The following is a 19,137-nucleotide window of genomic DNA, read 5'->3' as shown; positions in this document are numbered from 1 at the left end:
GAATTTTACACCATAAGAGTGAACATGTAAGAAAATTTATAGTTGAGAGGTGATTCTTGATGGGTGTTTTCCGTAATTTGATTTAAAAAAAAATGTTTTCAAATACTAGTAAAAAAATAATTGGGCTGAAACCACCATTCCACCATGTGGAAGTTCACTTTGGCATTCTCTCTAATGATACTTCTCTTCGCATTATAATTTAATTTGTGACACCATTAAATTGATTGTAATTCAATTAATTAATTATATTACATAAAATATAATAATTCTGTAGCAGCCATTCTTTTTTCTCCATTATCAAATTCCAGATCCAAAGTTTGATCTTCACCTTCTCCAGATCTCTGCATCTATTTTCGCTGATCTCGTTACCGCTTTCAGGAGCTTCTCGGCGGCGATTGAGCTTTTTAGCGTGACTGAAAATTCGATAAGAATCGCAGCTGGATCTGGTAGACCTATCTCGGAGCTTCAAAACGGACCAAATCATGAATCCCTTTTCCTCCGGCACCCGACTCAGGTTAGTGATTTGTTTCTTTGTTTTCCTTTTTGTTTATTCTTCAATTTATTAGCTCTTCAGTCGACTGTTGAGGGATCAAATGTGGCAATTGTGCGTAATTAAGATCGTTACGATTTGAAATTGTTGATTTTAACTGGGTTTAATGTTGCTCTTGTATGTAATTTAGGGGGGGTTAGTAGGGTTACTCGTAATCTGATTAATATTGATATTTCTTTTGTAAATATTTTCCTGGCCTGGAAGTTGGTGGGGGAGGAAACGGTAGTTTTATGAGTGATTCTACAACTGATCAACAAGATGGTAAATGGCTGTAAACGAATTGATGAAATACAGTGGCATTGCGAGATTAATATAAAATGCGAACTTTGCAAAAGTGTATTTGTGGAATTATAATTGATACCGTGTTGCCGATTCTCGTAAGTCGTACCCATATATTAGTTGGGTTCTCATACTATATTGCCCAACTAGATCAGTGGTATCATCGACTGTTTTATGTTAACTGCGAGAAGTTAGTTGGTATCCGTGCAGATAGACCACTTCGCGGAATCCATCTGAAGTTAAAGTTCATTTCCTGCTAATGCGTTATGAAGAAATTGAAAAAGGGGGATGTTAGAACATTAATTAATAATTCTGTGATAATGAGAAACAAATGAAGTTAGTATGGAAAAAAAGATAATTTTTGATGGACTGTGGCAAAAGATGTTCTGATGCTTATGAAAAGTATTTTCTGGTTGTTGTGAAAAAGGACATAATTCTTATGGTATGGTAATGTATACGCGAGAGCAGGGTGATTACTCTTTCTCTAAAGAGCCGGGGGTTGAGGGGGATTGTAGGATGGAGCTGTGATAGATTGTCTCGGAATTTCAAGGGAAGTGACAGTGAGAGCGAGTAGTAGTGGGGAGGAAGTTATTCTTATGTTGAAAGAGATCTACTACATAGTTAATAGAAGGAAAAATACTTGTACATGAGAGCAAAAGGGAAAGAAACATTTTAACAATTAAAAAAAAAAATTCTTAGCCAAGTTTGGGAACTTAAGAATTCAGAAGCTTGACTAGCTAAATTGCCTGAGGGAAAACAGGAGTTAGAAAGCATGAAGCAGTTGTTAAATTTAATAACTCATTGATTCATCTTTTTTTGGGGGGGGGGGGGGGGGGGGGAGGGGAAAAATTAAAATGTCGGTGCTCTTTTTGGCATCCCAAAGTTTTGGATGGATTGATAGTGCACAATTTTGTTTAATTATGCCTAAAATATAAGTTGTGAAGAAGATAAGCAGTCTCTACTAGTAATTCTGTTTAAAGTATTTGGTTCTTTAAATTTATAGCAAAAACCTCAAGTATTGTATTTGGTACACAAGGGCAAGAAACAGAAATAAGAACTAATGTCATTTTGCTGTGTAAAAATTTCTGAACCATTGACTATCGGAACCTTCGAACTGGCTCACTTATACATCTAATATGGCTGTCTCCAGAAGGAGAATAATGGATTCAAATAGGCATTACATTCACTTTTGCATTCCAAAACAGTGTCCATATGCCTTCCATCCACAACTGAGCATCGTACACCATATTCTCTTTTTGGTTGCGTTATGCGTCTTTGCTAATACCCAACTAAGAGAACATAACATGGTAGAAGTTATTGAAGTCTAGATTTTATAAACCTTTCTTGAACACCAACTCATTTGCCTCTAAATCATTATATGGGTGATGATACTAATAGGATTTCTTATTAGGCTTCATAGTTTGGAAAGAATGGGAAATGCTCCGCCTTCGCAGTTGAGAGTTATTAAAAGTGTATTTGCTTGTCTAATCATAATAAATCTTTGATGCTCCCTTACTTGATTTACTTGTTCATATAAACTGCTTCTGGATGGTGGGCGTTTAATATGTTGGTCTGGGGAATTACTTCCATATATATATATATATATATATATATATATATATATATATATATATATATATATATATATATATATATATATATATATATATATGGATTTTCCTTTAAACCTCTGAAGTATCCTCTTGTTTCCTGGAAATGTGTGTTATTTGTCTACAAAGAACCACACTCTGCAACTTGAAACTAAAATCCTATACCTAGATTTTTCTGCAGTATAAATGTTATTGGACCTATCCTCTTTTCGTCGTTGGGTAGGGAACACTGTCCAGCATACATATATAACTTATAAGTTCCAATTTTAAAGCCTATCTGCCTCCTTATACATTCAGTTCTGTTTTCTTTGTGCTTATTATTCATTCAAGATTTTACGATTGAGTTATATACTTCATTAAACTTATTATTTTCTGATAGGGACATGATTCGGTCTATACGTGCCTGCAAGACTGCTGCGGAGGAGCGTGGTGTTATAAGAAAAGAATGTGCTTCCATTCGAGATGCAATTAGTGAAAATGGCCAAGATTATATGCATCGCAATTTGGCGAAGCTCATGTTCATTCACATGCTTGGTTACCCAACACATTTCGGTCAAATGGAATGCCTGAAGTCAATTGCATCTTCAGGATTCCCAGAGAAGAGGATAGGATATCTTGGCCTTATGTTGCTTCTTGATGAAAGACAGGAAGTTTTGATGCTCGTTACCAACTCAATAAAACAGTATCCATCTACACTTAATTCTCTTTATATAATGTTAGAATGAGTAACTTTTAGCATGTCCATATCCGCATCAAGCAAAAGAAGAGTGAGTTAGCATACAAATGAAAGCGTTACCAGATCTGTGGTTTTATGTTTTAGAGAAGTCATTTTTATGGTTCATTTATATACCTTAACTTGTGTACAGAGACTTAAATCATACCAACCAATATATCGTTGGACTTGCTCTTTGTGCCTTGGGTAATATATGTTCTGCAGAAATGGCTCGTGATCTTGCTCCAGAAGTTGAAAGACTACTTCAATTTAGGGACCCTAACATTAGGAAGAAAGTAAGTTTTCTGAATTTTCTTGAACGCTGATTAATTATGTATAACGTGAATTTTAATATCTTTGCGTAGAGCTACCTCTTATATATGCCATTTAGTTTGTGTTTTAGCTATCAGAACTACTTATAAAACATTAAGTGTTGTACTGTAATGATTTATAATGCTGAAATTAATCCTAAAACACTTGCCATATTCATTATCCATTAACTGAAATTTATCTTTAGTAGTAATTTAATAGACTTGTCAATGCTCCATGGACAACCACCAACTCTGAAGGTAGAAAAGATAATTGCTATGGGAGAAATTGAACCTTCAATTCACTTGCTTCCAGAATGTTTAGAATTGCTTACTCAGAGTATAAGGAAACATTTCATTGCTCATGGTGGACCTTACTTTTTGTGTCATAATGCAGGCAGCGTTATGCACAATAAGGATAATAAAGAAAGTTCCCGACCTGGCAGAGAACTTCATAAATCCTGCTGCTTCCTTACTGAAAGAAAAACACCATGGAGTTTTATTAACTGGAGTCCAGCTTTGTACAGATATGTGTAAAGTCAGTACAGAGGCTCTTGAATATTTTAGAAAGGTAATCGATATGCCAGTTCTATTTGTTCCTGGAGGGAAACCAGCAGGGCAAACTATGAGACCACGCACTTGAAATGATTTTAATTTTCTTTCCTTTTTCTCTTTTATATTTCTAGAAATGCATAGATGGCTTGGTCAAAGTTCTAAAGGATCTCACAAACAGTCCATATGCACCTGAATATGATGTTTCCGGGATCGCGGATCCTTTTCTTCATATTAGATTGATCAAGCTTTTGCATGTGTTGGGCCAAGGAGATGCCGATGCTAGTGATACCATGAATGATATTCTTGCCCAGGTAAGCTATCATTCTGTGCACTACCTTCCTGTAAACGAGAACAAAGAGAGAGGATAAATAACTCAAGCGGTCTCTTACCAGTTTCTGACCCTTGAATTTGTCGATTCAATGCTTTCAAAGTTGGTATTAGCTACTTCAACTGAGTGTTGGTTATTCTGTTTTCGTGATGTTATAGGTGGCAACTAAAACTGAGTCAAACAAAAACGCAGGCAATGCCATCCTCTATGAATGTGTTGCTACGATCATGAGCATTGAATATAATGGTGGATTACGGGTACTTGCTGTCAACATTTTGGGAAGGTTTTTGTCCAGCCGTGACAACAATAGTAGGTAATTTTCATTAATTTGGTTTGATCACATTATATGACTTGTCGCAGTGCAATCTGTTTCTTCTGGTTCTTTTCCTTTTGATTATTTTGATGATTTACACGATTGAAGACATTTGTTTCTTACAAGATCTAGTAAAAATATTTCAAAGCTTTACATTAATTGGATCACTATATCGTTAAACTATGAAGTGCTGATATCCAATAAAACTTCACATGTAATTTGTGTATCTGTTATCAGGTTTTATTGAATTGGATCAAATCTAAAACCGGTTCTTCTGTTAGAGTTCTGCAATTAGACTCATAGTACTACTTTATTTGTTCTTTAGAAGAGTTTTGGTTTTCATTTTTTTTAGATCATGAAATATCTGGTAAAGTTGAAAACTGTTCTTTTTCCAGATATGTAGCATTGAATATGCTCATGAGAGCTATTACATTAGATAGTCAAGCGGTGCAGAGGCATCGTGCTACGATTGTGGAATGTGTAAAGGTATCTGCGTTCTGTTCTATTTCCCTCAAATTGATTAGGTTTTGTAATTTTTTCCTATTCCATTGGTTTTGTCTGTTTCAGTGTGATATTTATTTCTGAGAAGTACTGTGCACCTAATTACCTTAGTATTGAATTGGGTTCTTTAAGATTTTAGCTCTTTGGTATGTTTCATGTCCTGGTTAGATATCAGATATTCAGTAACGAAATCAGATAAGTCCACTTTGTTGTTTCTATGCTAATTTCCATATTTGACATCAACGAGGATCAGTCCCCAAAAGTTCCGGAGCAAACCAGCTGTACTATATGTTTCTTTCTTTTTCTCTGTTGGTTTGCCCAGTTATCTTAAAATTCTTGGATAAGATATAGATTTAGTTGCTTATGGACGCTTATTTGATACCAGGATTCAGATGCTTCAATCCGTAAAAGGGCTCTGGAGCTTGTTTATCTTCTTGTAAATGACAGCAATGTGAAGGCTTTGACAAAGGAGCTTATTGACTATCTAGAAGTAACTGACCCAGAATTTAAGGAGGACCTCACGGCCAAAATTTGCTCAATTTTGGAGAAGTAAGTTAAATTATCTTAAGTTCATTAATAATGATTACTTGTCTTCCCAGTCTAATCACTCTTATAATAGGATAATACATGTTGGCTAGGTTTTTCTAAGTGCGTACAATGTGTGGGTGTTTAGCAACTCAAGCTGTGTGTGTGTCACACTTAGCAAGCTGTTAGAAATCTTAATTGTTGATTGATTTTCACATCCCCAAATACATACGAGATTGGGGCTCTGTGAACTCATTCATATGCCCTCTAATGACTGATCATCCATGAGGGGTCTGAAAAACAAGTGATTGGTGGGCCCACCCCATTCTCCTTTTTTTTTCCCTTCAAATTTGTTCAATGTCCATGCATGAAATGCAATATCTATGTTTTACATACAAATATCTTGGTTGAACTTGAACTGTGATGCATCTCCCAGTTTACTGCTGTATTTTATAGCCTCATTCATCTGCTGTGTGGTGCTCCAGGTTTTCCCCTGAAAAAAAGTGGTATATTGATCAGATGGTGAAAGTTCTGTCCGAGGTATTTTTCGTATTTTGTGGAATTTCTATTTGTACTGATATGTTTACTGTAAGGCGGAATTTTGTCTTTATAATTGACATAGATACCCATGTATTAGCCTGGGGCGTAAAATTTATTTCTTTGTCTTTTCCTACTTATTTTTCACACATGCTTGTTTATATCACCTGCCCAAGCAAAGTTTCAGAACAGATAAAAAAAATGTAACTGTAGTTAGTGATTTAATTTGCTGTTTGAATTATCCATTCATAGTTTATCCCGTTATTCACGAGTTCTATAATAGTATCCTATATGATTAAATCTCTGTAGATTAGGCAGAGCTGCAGCTTCCTGTTGTATCTCGTTTTCTTATCTCACTTAAAGCGAGAATTGATTGTTATGATAGTGTAACAGGCTGGAAATTATGTGAAGGATGATGTGTGGCATGGCCTTATTGTTGTTGTTACTAATACTTCTAACCTCCATGGCTATACTGTTAGAGCGCTATACAAGGCTGTACAAGCATCAAGTGAACAGGTATACTACTGTGGCATACTCTTCCAGAAACTTGATTAAATTTTCTTGTATGCTTCCATTCATTTCCTAACCTTTTATGCATCTTCACCAGGAATCTCTCGTCCGAGTTGCTGTTTGGTGCATTGGAGAATATGGGGAAATGTTGGTTGGTAATGCTGGTATGCTTGACATGGAGGCCCCAATAACTGTGAGTTCATGTATTTTTTTAGATTTTTAATAATGACCTTTTTTTTAAATATCAAATTGGTGTACCTATAATTGAAGTGGTCCAGAATTCTTTTATGGATGTCGATGGAGATTTTCTGTTTTGTTAAAATCACCAGTACCATTAGTCGTGTGATTTTGCTTCAAAGTTTTCTTTTTCCATATACAACTTCGATAACTTTGTTGAATGGAGCCAGGTAACTGAGGCCGATGCTGTGGGTGTTGTTGAAACTGCGATTAAACGTCATTCTTGGGATCTCACTACTCGAGCTATGTGTTTGGTTTCCTTATTAAAGCTATCAAGTCGTTATCCTTCATGTGCAAAGTATGTTATCTTTACTTTTTCAACATGTTATGTCTGTTTTGCCAGGTTATACAGTAATCACTAATGAAAATGTTCACCACATAAATATATATCTAATGTTACATTCCATTTCTACTTTCTTTTGGTTTTGTTTAACACTTCTGCACGTCTCATATGAAACCTTTTTCAATTTTAACCAATATCTTTTTGCATCAATTTACCGGTGGAAAAAGATACTAAAATTTTTGGCATGTGCTTATACCCATCGTATGGATAATGTCATGGCATTTGTTCAGATATTGTTGTTTGCTGCTTCAGCTTCCTATGTCAAGTTAGGAATCACTTCTGATAAATTACAGGAGAATAAATGAAATCATCCTTCATCAAAAGGGAAGTCTTGTGCTTGAGCTGCAACAAAGAGCCATCGAATTTAACTCTATTATTGAGAAGCATGAGAAAATCAGGTAAAGATACAGGGTTTTTGACATTGATTCGTATATTTGCAAATTCTTTTCTTTGCTTCTATACTACATGGTTCCAACATCTAGAATGACACTGTATGCTTTTATTCAGATCTGCATTGGTTGAAAGGATTCCAGTGCTCGATGAGGCAACTTATAATGGTAGGAGGGCTGGTTCCATTCCAGATGTTGTTTCAACTTCACAAGGAGGTCTGCCAAAAATGCCAAATGGTCTTGCAAAACCCACATCAGCTCCTCTTGTTGATTTACTTGATCTCAGTTCAGATGACATGCCAGCCCCCAGCCCTTCCGGTGGAGATTTTCTTCAGGATCTTCTCGGGGTTGACCTGTCCCCATCTTCAAAAGGTTGATTTTTTCTTATGCGAAGTGACACCAATAATTAATTTGGATTTGTGGCAGTTTATGTTTGTCTAAACTTCTTTGAAATGTGCTCCCTCAGAAAGTGGTTTATTACTTTTCTCTGTTGAACAGTTCCAAAAGTTGACGAGTTTTAAGAGGCACATTCTAGTATAAGTCCTTTGGACAGCTAATAAGCAGACATTTATAATCAAATTTAGTATCTAATAAGCAGTTTGTTTTTGCCTCTAATATGCAGGGACTAATCAGACCCAAAAGAACGGAACAGACGTCTTGCTGGACCTTTTGTCAATTGGAACTCCTCCAGCTCAAAGTAACTCGACCGTGGCTGACATGTTTTCACTTGGTCAAGATAATAAAAGTTCAGAGGGTATTTTGGACAAATTAACATCCCCTTCTGCACCTTCAGCACAAGCATCTTCCCCAATTTCAAGTTCTTCAATGATGGATTTGTTGGATGGTTTTGGACCCACCTCATCAACACCTGGTATCGTTTATCCCATCACTTGATCTACTTCTCATAATTAATCTGTCCTAGTAATTTGACATAATTGCTTTCAAATGCAGAAACCAATGGCACAACCCATCCGTCAATTGTTGCATTTGAGAGCAGCACCCTACAATTAACTTTCAAGTTCTCAAAGGAACCTGGAAATCCACAGATTACTCTGATCGAGGCTCAATTTTCGAACAAGTCGCCTGATATCTACTCCAATTTTGTATTCCAGGCCGCTGTTCCGAAGGTAATTCACTGTCTTTATCTGCTCACAGTAGCATTTATTTTTCTCTCTTTGCATGAGCTGGAGTGCTGACTACTAAATATTGATATATGTACCCTTTTGCATATGTTAACAACAATCTCTGACTAATTAAAATGAGAATTAGAAAAGTAAGTCCTTGCTTTTATTCACTGCTGTTGAAAATTTATCATGTAACGGTTTCTAAGTCAAGTTTCTTCGTCTTTGTTGATTGTGCTCTCCTGAGGGTTTCCTTTTATTGCAGCAGCTGTTGTTTTATATTTGAGTGTAGAATTTGCTACATAATACTTTTGTTGTTTCTTAGAATGGGCTTTTATCCATGTTGATTTATATAAATTGTTATGTATCCAATCCACAGTTTCTTCAACTGCACTTGGATCCAGCTAGCAGTAATACACTTCCAGCAAGCGGTAATGGATCAATCTCGCAAAAGCTACGAGTTTCAAACAGCCAGCACGGCAAGGTAATAGAATTTTTGTGCGCATGCGTTTTTTTTTTTTTGTAATATTCTTCCAATTCAGATCAAAGCAAGCAACATTTTAGGAATTGTAGCATATTAATCACGTAAAATAGAAAGCAAGATTTCAACACACGGGACTAGGATGGATACAATATTTAGAATTGATAGGTCTATGAGTATAGATATATATTTATTTGCACTCGTTTCTGGTACACCCCCACGGCCCACCCCCACTGGAAGTATGTTTGTATAGATGCAATTTTATAATCGAACATGTACTCTTATATATTTCGTCAGTTAATGTGCATTTTATGATTATGATGTGTCTTTCAGAAATCCCTGGTTATGCGGATGAGAATAAGCTATCAGGCGAACAACAAAGATGTTTTGGAGGAAGGGCAAATCAGTAACTTCCCTCGTGGTTTGTGAAGTTGATCTAATCTCGATTGCGCAAGAGCTTTTGTTATTCTGGTGACAGAGAAGCATCTTCTTGTTTATTGCAGTTTCAGGTGAACTTTTTTTTTTTTTTTAATGATAATTGTTTTGGTGATGTGACGTCGTGATTAGAATTTGAGTGGCTCGAGCCAGTACCATTTGCATGTCCTCTTACTCTTCGTTTCTCCCTTAAAAGAGCAGTTTATGTACATCATTATAAGAAAATGTTAAAATTTTCTGTAAGCTATTGTTTAAATCAATTTTTTTTCTCGTTTTGAGGCACGCATACGAGGAGCTGTTGTGTCGATTTTCCCGTGTTGCTGAGTTTAGATTTGTAGTTTTGTAAGGTATAGATTTGTTATACAACATTTGTATTTGATTTCATAATGCTTATTTGTAACATAGAGTTTGTGTTGGATCCTGGATATTTGTCACTCATCTCACGTATTTGAAATTGCTTTATCTCTCTAACTCTCGAGATATTTGCAAAATAAAAGTAACTAATAGTGGCATCTGTAATTTACAAACTTTGTCAAGTTCTGTAATTTACGAATTGGATCCATATGTGATCCGATCCGATTTATTTCTAACTAGATTTAATGCTAACCGGATACATATGGATCGAACCGAATTTGATCGGATCCATGGAACCGTATCCCAAATTGCCAACCCTAGTTTACCATGACAACACTAGATTAAACAGCAGCCAAATAAAGAAGAGCGAAATACGGTAAGTGTTGCAATATTTCATGTTTGTCACCACTAAACTACGCCATTCTCAGCAGTGTTGTTTAGCAACAGAGGCATCTTCTTCTCATTTCTCGACTCGAAGCCTTTCAATCCATCGTCGTCAATCGTCTCTGCTTCCTTAGCTTTTCCCCACATTACGAAATAAAACCCGATCACGACCACTATCGACCCGAGCAAGCTGTCACATATTATTCAAATTAAACAAGTTACCCCTTCATTTTCCCAACACTGCCGATTATCATTGAACAATGATTATCTGTTTGTGGAAAGAAAATAAAATACGCTGTCTTATTTCGAGTTACGGACATAATAAATACCTTCCGAGATAGAAGGCCTCTCCCAAAATGACGATGCCCATCGTAGTGGCAAAAATGACTCCTAAAGGATGGAATACCGATGCAAACAGAGGCCCCTTTCTTCTCACACACCACATTATAATCGATACTTGGAATACATTCCCGAAAAGCGCCTGCATTTTTATCCAAAAATAAAAAAAAACCCGCATAAAAAAAAACGGCGACGTTATCTTAAGAACATATAGTATTTTTAAATCATGAAAATAAATAAAATCATCTCTTACCGAGTAGATAACAGGGATAAACCTCATCCTATGCTTGAGGCTCCAGGCATTAAGGTCTTTTTCGACAATAAAAGAGGCTGCTGCTGATAAAATGGCGACGAAGCAGCTGTAGAATAGCATTAGAACAAGCTCTGCTGGGCATTTCTTCAGCACTATTGCCTGGAAATTTACATACACACATATATATTTTACAGTCACTTGTTTTACGATTCAAGACTGTAAGGAAATTCCACTCCAGTTAAATTGTATACAGTACCTGTGCAATGATAAATATGGAGGCCACCAAACTGTCGATAGTGAGAAGCAATCCACCGATAAGCCAAGCTGATGAACTCGTTAGAGTTTCGTCCGAATGTGATGAAATTCCAAGAATCGAAGGGCCTTGGTATAGAGTTACGATAAGTGCACCAATAACCGATACTAGAGTTCCAATAGATTTAGCTATACTAGTTGCACTTGTGTAATTAAACTTTTCCATCCTGATAATCAGTCATCACAGTTAGTTCATAAATTTAATATCAGAGAGAGAGAGAGAGAGAGAGAGAGAGAGAGAGAGAGAGAGAGAGAGAGAGAGAGAGAGAGAGAGAGAGAGAGAGAGAGATTAATAACCTGAAAAGGACAGCGAATACGAAAGTGAAACCGGGAATGAGGTTGAGTATTGTTGTAGAGAGTGAAGCAGAGGCATATTTAATTCCCGTATACCCTAATATCTGCACCAAGAACCTATTGCTTGACCCTTATACAATTAGTCATCCGAAAAGTGTATATATAAATATATATTATATACAGAGGATAACAGAGATCGATTTGTACCCGAGAAAACCAAGCACGAAAAACCCGCAAAGGAAAGTGCGGAGAAACGGAGGGCGATTAGATCTGCATGTTATCAAAGATAAAGCGCACACACCGAATATTAGCAAAGATGAAGTAGTTTAGAACTTAGAAGTATAGAGTAGAAGATTCATTTTTTCACCTGTATATGAAGAAAGTAATGGGAAGTAGAATAAGGGAAGCTAATGCATTTGAATAGAAGATGAATGCGAAAGTTGTCATTCCAGTCGACATTGCGATTTTTCCTGCTACCATTAATCCCACCTGTGCTATCTGCACTACCACCATTCCCACATATGGAACTACTGCATTCTCCATCCCCATCTCTCTCTCTCTCTCTCTCTCTCTCTCTGAGTGTGTGTGTTTGTGTGTGTGTTGCAGAAAAATGCGTAAATGACCCGTTGATCGAGAGGTTTCACATGGTTTGCTTTAGTGAATTAAAAGGATCTTATCTACACAAATCCAAGAATGAAGTATAATTAATCTTCGATTAACAATTTTTTATTTATATAATATTGATTCAACATCAGTTGACACGTCAGCAGAGGGCAACGACGAGGAATCTGATGCAGCAGATATTACATTAATGTAATAGTAAAAATCACATCAGCCACTTGATCTAGACTTAATTATTAGATTAACCATACATTATTATACTAATGTAGTGGTTAATACTTAATAGTTCCACTTCTTTAATTACTTCTTGAATTGATTAGCCAAATTAGCCAAACAAAAGGGAGAGTTATTACAATGGCATAAGATGAGCCCTATATACATTATATATATAAAGAATGACACAATTTCTGTTTAATTTATCCGAAAAAATCCATCAAAAAAACCTATACGTGTTCGATATTCTCTTGCAACAACGGTGCCTGAAAATTCGACGATGATTCGTCACTACCCTTTTCTACCTTCCCTTCTTTAGCTTTTCCCCACATCACCGCGTAGAAACCGATAATCAACACAAATGCCCCCACCAAACTAAGAATACGAAGAAAGAAAAATTCAAGACAATGATCGATAGATATTTTTGAAAAAAAAAAATAATTAAGCGAATAATAATAATAATAGAATTACGAGAAATACCTTCCGAGGTGGAGAACTTCGTTCATAAAGATAACACCGATAACAACAGCAACAACGAGCGTCAACGGCTTGAAAAGTGAAGCAAAGAACGGACCTTTCCTCCAAATGCACCATGCGGTAACATATAGCCTAAATGCTATGTTCATAATAGCCTGCATTCACAATTTGTGCTTAATATATATATATATTTGATATATCATGCACATAATAAATAATAATAGATGGTGGTATATATGATTTACTCACTGCATAGAATATAGCAATTAATCCAATCTTAGTATCGATTTTCCAAGCACTTAAATCTCTTTCTGCAACCAGAGTAACCAAAGAAGATTGAATCGTGACAAAAAGGCAGTAAAATGCGACTACAATCATCTCGACAGGATACATCTTCAGTATCGAAGCCTACAACATTATTAACGAAAAATAAATAAAATGTCGAGTTAATTAAGTTCATCGTTTCTTTTTCTTTTTTGAAGTCAAACCTGTAGTATGCACCACGACGCAGTCAAAAACGAGGCACAGGCAAGCAAGAAACCTCCCAAGATCCAATTTTGTGCGACGGGCAAGTAGAGTTGTGTAGAAGGTTCCGAAGTTAACGGAATATTGAGGAGAGCGGGGCCCTTGTAGAAAGTCACGATAAATGCACCGGAAATTGATACTACGGTGCCGATAGACTTTGAAATTGTAGTTAATGTTCTCAAATTTACTTCCTCCATCCTAAAAACAAGTTGTTATTATTATTACCAATTAAATCACAAATCAATCTTCCTTCAATGACTAAAGGAATCGAGAAATGTAATACTATTACTACCTGAAAATAATGGCGAGGATGTAAGTGAACGCAGGAACGAGATTCAACATGGCTGTACCAAGTGTCGGAGAGCTATAGTTTATTCCGGCATAACTACCAATCTCCGCAAAACATCTACCACGAAAATTCACAAAACTCGATAACCATTGTTGCTTATTATTCACTTTCTTTAAGCAATAAACTTCAAGAAATGCTTCCTCGGAAGCTCGTAAAAAATCGAGAATTATGTATTCTACGCTATCGCTTTTCGACTCATAATCCCAATCAGCTGAGTAATCTCAGTAATTAAAACGGAAAAAGGCAAAATGCAAGATTCTAAATAATGGTAATAAACAGTAAAGATCGAATTTTTAAAACTAACCCAAAAGAAGAAAGCAAGAAAATCCTCCAAAGAACAGGGAACGACAATGGTGGACGCTTTGACCTGCCACAAAATTACCAAATTACCCAATAAAAATCAAATCTTTAACCACAATAAAAATCAAATCTTTAACCACAATTGAGCAAAATTAGAGATGCCCACAAGAAATATAAAGCAGGGTACAAAATAAAAATACAAACAAACAAACATACCTGTGAAAGAGAAAGGCAGTAGGAAAAAGAATGAGAGTGGCGAACCCATTTGAATATACAGACAAGATGTAAAAGCTTGTCCCTTCAGACATGGCCATTTTGCTTATAATCATGTTTACTGCTAAAGCAACAACTGCTGACGTCATGCCCACGAATGGCAGTGAGCTGTGAATCCATGGCGGCTGCTGCTGCCTTGTTGCCATCTTTGATTATCCCTTTTGCAGAAATAGGGATTTTTTTTATTTTTTTCCAATAGTTTTTGCAGAAGAAGTTTCAATCTTGCCAAAAAAAAATGTGGATGAGTAACCAAATATTTGTCAAGATTAAAAAATTGAATTAAATAATAATAATCTAATATATGTAGATGATTTGTGCACAAGTTGACCATATATAGTATTCTACCTTTTTTTGATAAATAACTATATTACTATATTAGTATTCATTGCTGTGGGTACAGGGAGTTGCAGTCTAATAATCCCTGGCGGCTTAATTATAAATTAAAAATAAAAAATAAAAATAAAAATAAACCTATTTTTTGAAGGAATTTCTTTTGAAGAATATTGTGTATCATATAATATAATTGTAGCGGTTTGAATTTATGTGTAATTAAATAAATAAATAAATCAGATTGAAATTAGCACTCTCGAAATGGAAGTTAATTGAAACAGAAATAAATAAACATGTGCTCAACCCAAATTTTATTACATCAGAGTGCAATCCATGTCTGAAATTTTACATTTAATAATCTACAATCAAACCGTCATTTTTTTTGAGAAAATACAATTTGACAGTTGTAAGTTCACTGCCTCTACTTACAGAAAAAAATAACCTCTATACATCTTCAAGAAATACAATTTTCCTTAATACTACACATCGAAAAAATTCGACTCCCGTATTTTTTTCTAGGACATTATCTTAGGCTTGTTCAATACCATCTTGCAATAAAGAGACCTCTTCTTCGCTTGTCGATTCTACATTTATCTTCCTTTCTTTCGCCTTACCCCAAATAACTGCGTAGAATCCGGTAACTAATACAACTGCCCCAGCCACACTGCAAAAAACAAAATCTTTTTAATTGATTTTGTCGATGAAAATCAAGAAAGTTGAGAAGAATGAAAAAACGAGCAAGGCGCCACCGTACCTTCCGAAATAGAGAACTTCGTGAAGAAAGATGACTCCAATGACAACAGAAATAACGATCGTCAATGGATTAAATAAAGATACGAATAGTGGGCCCGTTCTCGTAAGGCACCATGACATTATGTAGAGTCGATATGTTACGTTGATTATTCCCTGCATTGAACAAGTTCTGCGTTTAGTTGCCATTGATATAAATAGTTGCATTTATTTAACTAAATCTTCTATATGGTTATCACTGCCCTAATCGAGAAACAGTCGTGCATTGCAATAAATATATTCAGTCTAAATCCCAAAAAATTGAATCTAAACTTAGGCTGCGAATTTTTATCCCGACAAAATATCCCAAAAACTAATCTTGAAATAATTTGCTCACCGCATAAAGTACAGCAACTAATCCCATATCGGCTTGAAGTTTCCAAGCTGTCATATCTTTCTCAGCTATCAAAGCTACTACTGTCGATTGCATAGTCACAAAGAGGCAATATACAGCCACTATAATCATCTCCGCAGGGTATATCTTGAGAATCGAACTCTGCAATTATCGAACCAAGGGCATAATAATATCAGTTTCGCCATTTTCTTATATATCCGAAATGCCCTAAAAAAATGCAATAAATCGAACCTGAACTATAGACCACGCTGCAGTGGAAAAGGCGGCAATTGCTAGCAAAATTCCACCGAGAACCCAATTTTGCTCCGGCAAAGAAATAATTGCCGAAGAATTCAACGTCAGTGCCTTATTCATGATCGCCGGTCCTTTGTACAGAGTCACAATCGATGCACCCAAGATCGAAATAATCGTTCCCAACGACTTCGATATCCCACTCGATTTTCTCAAATTCAATCTTTCCATCCTACGTATAATATTACGCTAAACCGTTTAAAAAACAGCAATAAATTCGTAAACGACGAGATTTCGAAAAGAGAAGTGTCGTAAACCTGAATATGACAGCAAGTATGTAAGTAAAACCCGGAACAAGATTCAGCAACTCCGTCCCAAGCGTGGCGGAGCTGTTATTTATGCCAGCATAGCTACCAATATCTGCTAAACAACTGGTGCATAATTTATGAATATGAATCAACAGTAACCAAATTAAACATGAAAAAAAAATAAAATCAAAATTCATGTTAATTGAATTCGTGGCATAAATTGACGACTGACCCAAAGCAACCGAGCAAGAAGATCCTGCAGAGTATCTTGAATGTGAGGGGAGGAAGCTTTGACCTGCGAATGATATAGATACATTGATATAAATCAAAAACCCTAATCCCAGAAATTTAATTACTGCCATTAACGGGTAATTACAGAAGGTCAAAAAGGGTAACCGAACCTGTGCAAGAGGAAACCGCAGGGGAAAAGAATGAGTGTGGCTAAAGCGTTGGAGTAGACGGATAAAATGAAGAAGCTGGTGCCGTTGGTCATGGCGATTTTGCTGACGATCATGTTGGTTGCTAAAGCGGTTACCGCCGACACCATGCCCAGAAAGGGCAGTGAGGCTTTCAGCCATGAACAGCACGAATTCGTTTCCGCCATTTCTTCGTGTGTGTGCTACTGTGTGTGGATTTTGATCTGAAGAAATGTATGCATGCTATGTGTTTGTGTTAATGCCTGTGTGGGGTGGGTGTACACCGTACAGAGATGGGGATAATGGCCGGTGAATCTACCTCCGGAAATGAAAATGGATTGCTGGCATTGGCTCTTGGACTCATTCATGAAATAAATATTTTGTTTTTCTTTTAATTTAATTTAGGGTAAATTACAATTTACAACCACCTAAGACTAATGTCAAATTACGAAATACCCCTTATGTTTGGGTAATTACAATTACCCAATTAACTATGAATCTTCTAACACTGTTCACCATATGGTATCAAATTCAACATGATCTTTTAAATTCCGTGAAATGTTCTCTAGTTTGTACTCGTTTTGTGCAAAAATGCAGTTTCTGATGCACCAAAATCGGATATATACAAGCCAAAAATACATCTTATGATCATCTTGCTTCAAAATGTGGAGCTCGAATGGGATAAAACGAGTACAAACTTGAGAATATTTCATACATTTTAAAAAATTCTACTAAATTTGACACCGGAATAATGGATCTGTAAGAAGATTCATAGTTGATGGTAGTAGTTGTAATTACCCAAACACGCGGGAATTTTTCGTAATTTGACATTGTAACTTACCCATTAATTTATAATATTTAATCTATATAGTATAATAACTTTATAAATTTATTGTTCATCAATCTTTATTTATTATTATTATTAATATTTTTTTATTTTTTTGGATATGGATTGCTGACACGGCAAAACAACTTAAACTGCAAGTTGTATGAGTTTTCAAGAATATCATAAGTAGGAGCAAATATTTTATAAGGAATAAATAGAATCCGAATTAAGCAATCATACAATAAGTATTTAATTAATTAATATACATGGCGCTGGCATGTCACTAATCGAAAAATTATATAAAACTTATTTAGTTTATTTTCATAATTAAAATAAAACGTGACAACAATTAATGTGAATCTTATTGATTCTATACAAATAGTTTAATGAACATCCATTTTAAAATTAGAAAGAAAAATAATGCAAGAATAGTAGGTGGGGACTTAATTGAAGGTTAGTTGAGCTCGATGACATGCACAAAATTGACATTCTATATATCTATGGTGGTCCAACTAAAATTATGTAGATTATATTATTATTGAGCACATATTAATTGACTATTTTTATATATTTGAGGACTTAACCTTCATGTAAATTTAAATATAATCGCAGTCGTCCTGTAAAGATGATCTAGCAATTGGAGCGAATGAGCTTGTGTTAATTGACCGGAATTCGAATCTCAGTGTCTCGTTATCCTCTCGTATGGTTGGTAGGTAAGCACAAGACATTTATATTTTTATCTACACATTTGTGGTCCCTCACTATGCAATGAACACGTTTTTGTGGTGCTAATTTCTTGAATACAATGTTTTCGTTCTATTTAAAAAAAAAAAAAAAAAACACTATTTTAATTTTTAATTTTTTTTATATGTAAAATGAAGAGTTATCCTCATTTGTAGTGCACATGCTTTGATTGGGTACTAAAATTTGATATGGTTCAACCCGGCCCAAATGTATTTAGAAACCAAATTTGATATGGTTCAACCCGGCCCAAATGTATGTAGCAACGGTCAAAAACATCAAAGTTTCCTTTTCATTAATGCTCTTCCCCTACAACGCGACGTGCGTTGAACGAAGTCGCTGTAAAACAACATGAAAAAAGCAAGAAAAGTACAACAAAAGAGGAGAGATGGAGAGAGGAAGGCCGAGAGAAGAGAGAAGTGTTTTTTAGATCCTAGGTTCATAAATCAAGAGATGGATGACCAAGATTGGACTGTTTAAATTAATCGGTCAAGATCAGTCAAACCACTTCAATCGGGATTAAGTTGGCTACTTACTGGCCCGATTCCAAAATTAGGGCTGATCTATTATTATTTTACTGGGCCCAATTCCAAAATTTGGGCTGATTCAATTATTAGTTTACTGAACCCTATTCCAAAATTGGGCTGATTCAATTATTTTTTTACTGGGCCCACCTCCAAAATTTGGCTTGATCTATTATTAGTTTATCGAAT

The 19,137-nt window shown here is 35.6% G+C and overlaps 4 protein-coding genes across 5 annotated transcripts; 1 reads left to right on the top strand and 3 right to left on the bottom strand.

Moving 5' to 3' along the window:
• The first annotated feature begins 141 nt into the window (after positions 1 to 141).
• LOC105966543 (AP-1 complex subunit gamma-2) lies at positions 142 to 10,155 on the top strand. 2 transcript variants are annotated; one of them, XM_088826758.1, is made up of 18 exons: positions 185 to 514; positions 2,819 to 3,121; positions 3,306 to 3,447; positions 3,857 to 4,030; positions 4,146 to 4,325; positions 4,501 to 4,655; positions 5,051 to 5,141; positions 5,542 to 5,705; positions 6,167 to 6,221; positions 6,612 to 6,734; positions 6,826 to 6,921; positions 7,136 to 7,263; positions 7,602 to 7,706; positions 7,816 to 8,069; positions 8,320 to 8,568; positions 8,649 to 8,824; positions 9,198 to 9,302; positions 9,633 to 10,155. In XM_088826758.1, exons 1-18 carry the CDS (start codon positions 483 to 485, stop codon positions 9,726 to 9,728), a joined length of 2,628 nt encoding a protein of 875 aa, XP_088682884.1. In that variant the 5' UTR covers positions 185 to 482; the 3' UTR covers positions 9,729 to 10,155. The 2 variants fall into 2 exon arrangements, with proteins under 2 accessions (XP_088682885.1, XP_088682884.1); XM_088826759.1 differs by lacking the exon at positions 9,198 to 9,302 and having other exon boundaries at positions 142 to 514; positions 8,649 to 8,775; positions 9,669 to 10,155.
• A 61-nt stretch (positions 10,156 to 10,216) lies between these two features.
• Positions 10,217 to 12,373, bottom strand: LOC105966545 (WAT1-related protein At3g28050). Its single transcript, XM_088826762.1, has 7 exons — positions 12,038 to 12,373; positions 11,878 to 11,940; positions 11,674 to 11,787; positions 11,321 to 11,543; positions 11,065 to 11,223; positions 10,802 to 10,953; positions 10,217 to 10,662 (listed from the first exon to the last, which is right to left on the bottom strand). Exons 1-7 carry the CDS (start codon positions 12,217 to 12,219, stop codon positions 10,497 to 10,499), a joined length of 1,059 nt encoding a protein of 352 aa, XP_088682888.1. The 5' UTR covers positions 12,220 to 12,373; the 3' UTR covers positions 10,217 to 10,496.
• A 142-nt stretch (positions 12,374 to 12,515) lies between these two features.
• LOC105966539 (WAT1-related protein At3g28050) lies at positions 12,516 to 14,673 on the bottom strand. Its single transcript, XM_088826760.1, has 7 exons — positions 14,372 to 14,673; positions 14,160 to 14,222; positions 13,799 to 13,912; positions 13,470 to 13,704; positions 13,231 to 13,389; positions 12,985 to 13,136; positions 12,516 to 12,879 (listed from the first exon to the last, which is right to left on the bottom strand). Exons 1-7 carry the CDS (start codon positions 14,572 to 14,574, stop codon positions 12,735 to 12,737), a joined length of 1,071 nt encoding a protein of 356 aa, XP_088682886.1. The 5' UTR covers positions 14,575 to 14,673; the 3' UTR covers positions 12,516 to 12,734.
• Positions 14,674 to 15,052: 379 nt separating this feature from the next.
• On the bottom strand, positions 15,053 to 17,223 carry LOC105966561 (WAT1-related protein At3g28050). The gene is made up of 7 exons (XM_012991125.2): positions 16,843 to 17,223; positions 16,674 to 16,736; positions 16,451 to 16,564; positions 16,134 to 16,365; positions 15,885 to 16,043; positions 15,513 to 15,664; positions 15,053 to 15,422 (listed from the first exon to the last, which is right to left on the bottom strand). Exons 1-7 carry the CDS (start codon positions 17,043 to 17,045, stop codon positions 15,287 to 15,289), a joined length of 1,059 nt encoding a protein of 352 aa, XP_012846579.1. The 5' UTR covers positions 17,046 to 17,223; the 3' UTR covers positions 15,053 to 15,286.
• Between the last annotated feature and the right edge of the window lie 1,914 nt (positions 17,224 to 19,137).

This window comes from Erythranthe guttata, chromosome 12 (genome assembly GCF_056151865.1).
Source record: "Erythranthe guttata isolate IM_541 chromosome 12, IM_541, whole genome shotgun sequence".
NCBI classification, from domain to species: Eukaryota; Viridiplantae; Streptophyta; class Magnoliopsida; order Lamiales; family Phrymaceae; genus Erythranthe; species Erythranthe guttata.
This window is presented reverse-complemented; position numbering and strand designations above follow the sequence as displayed.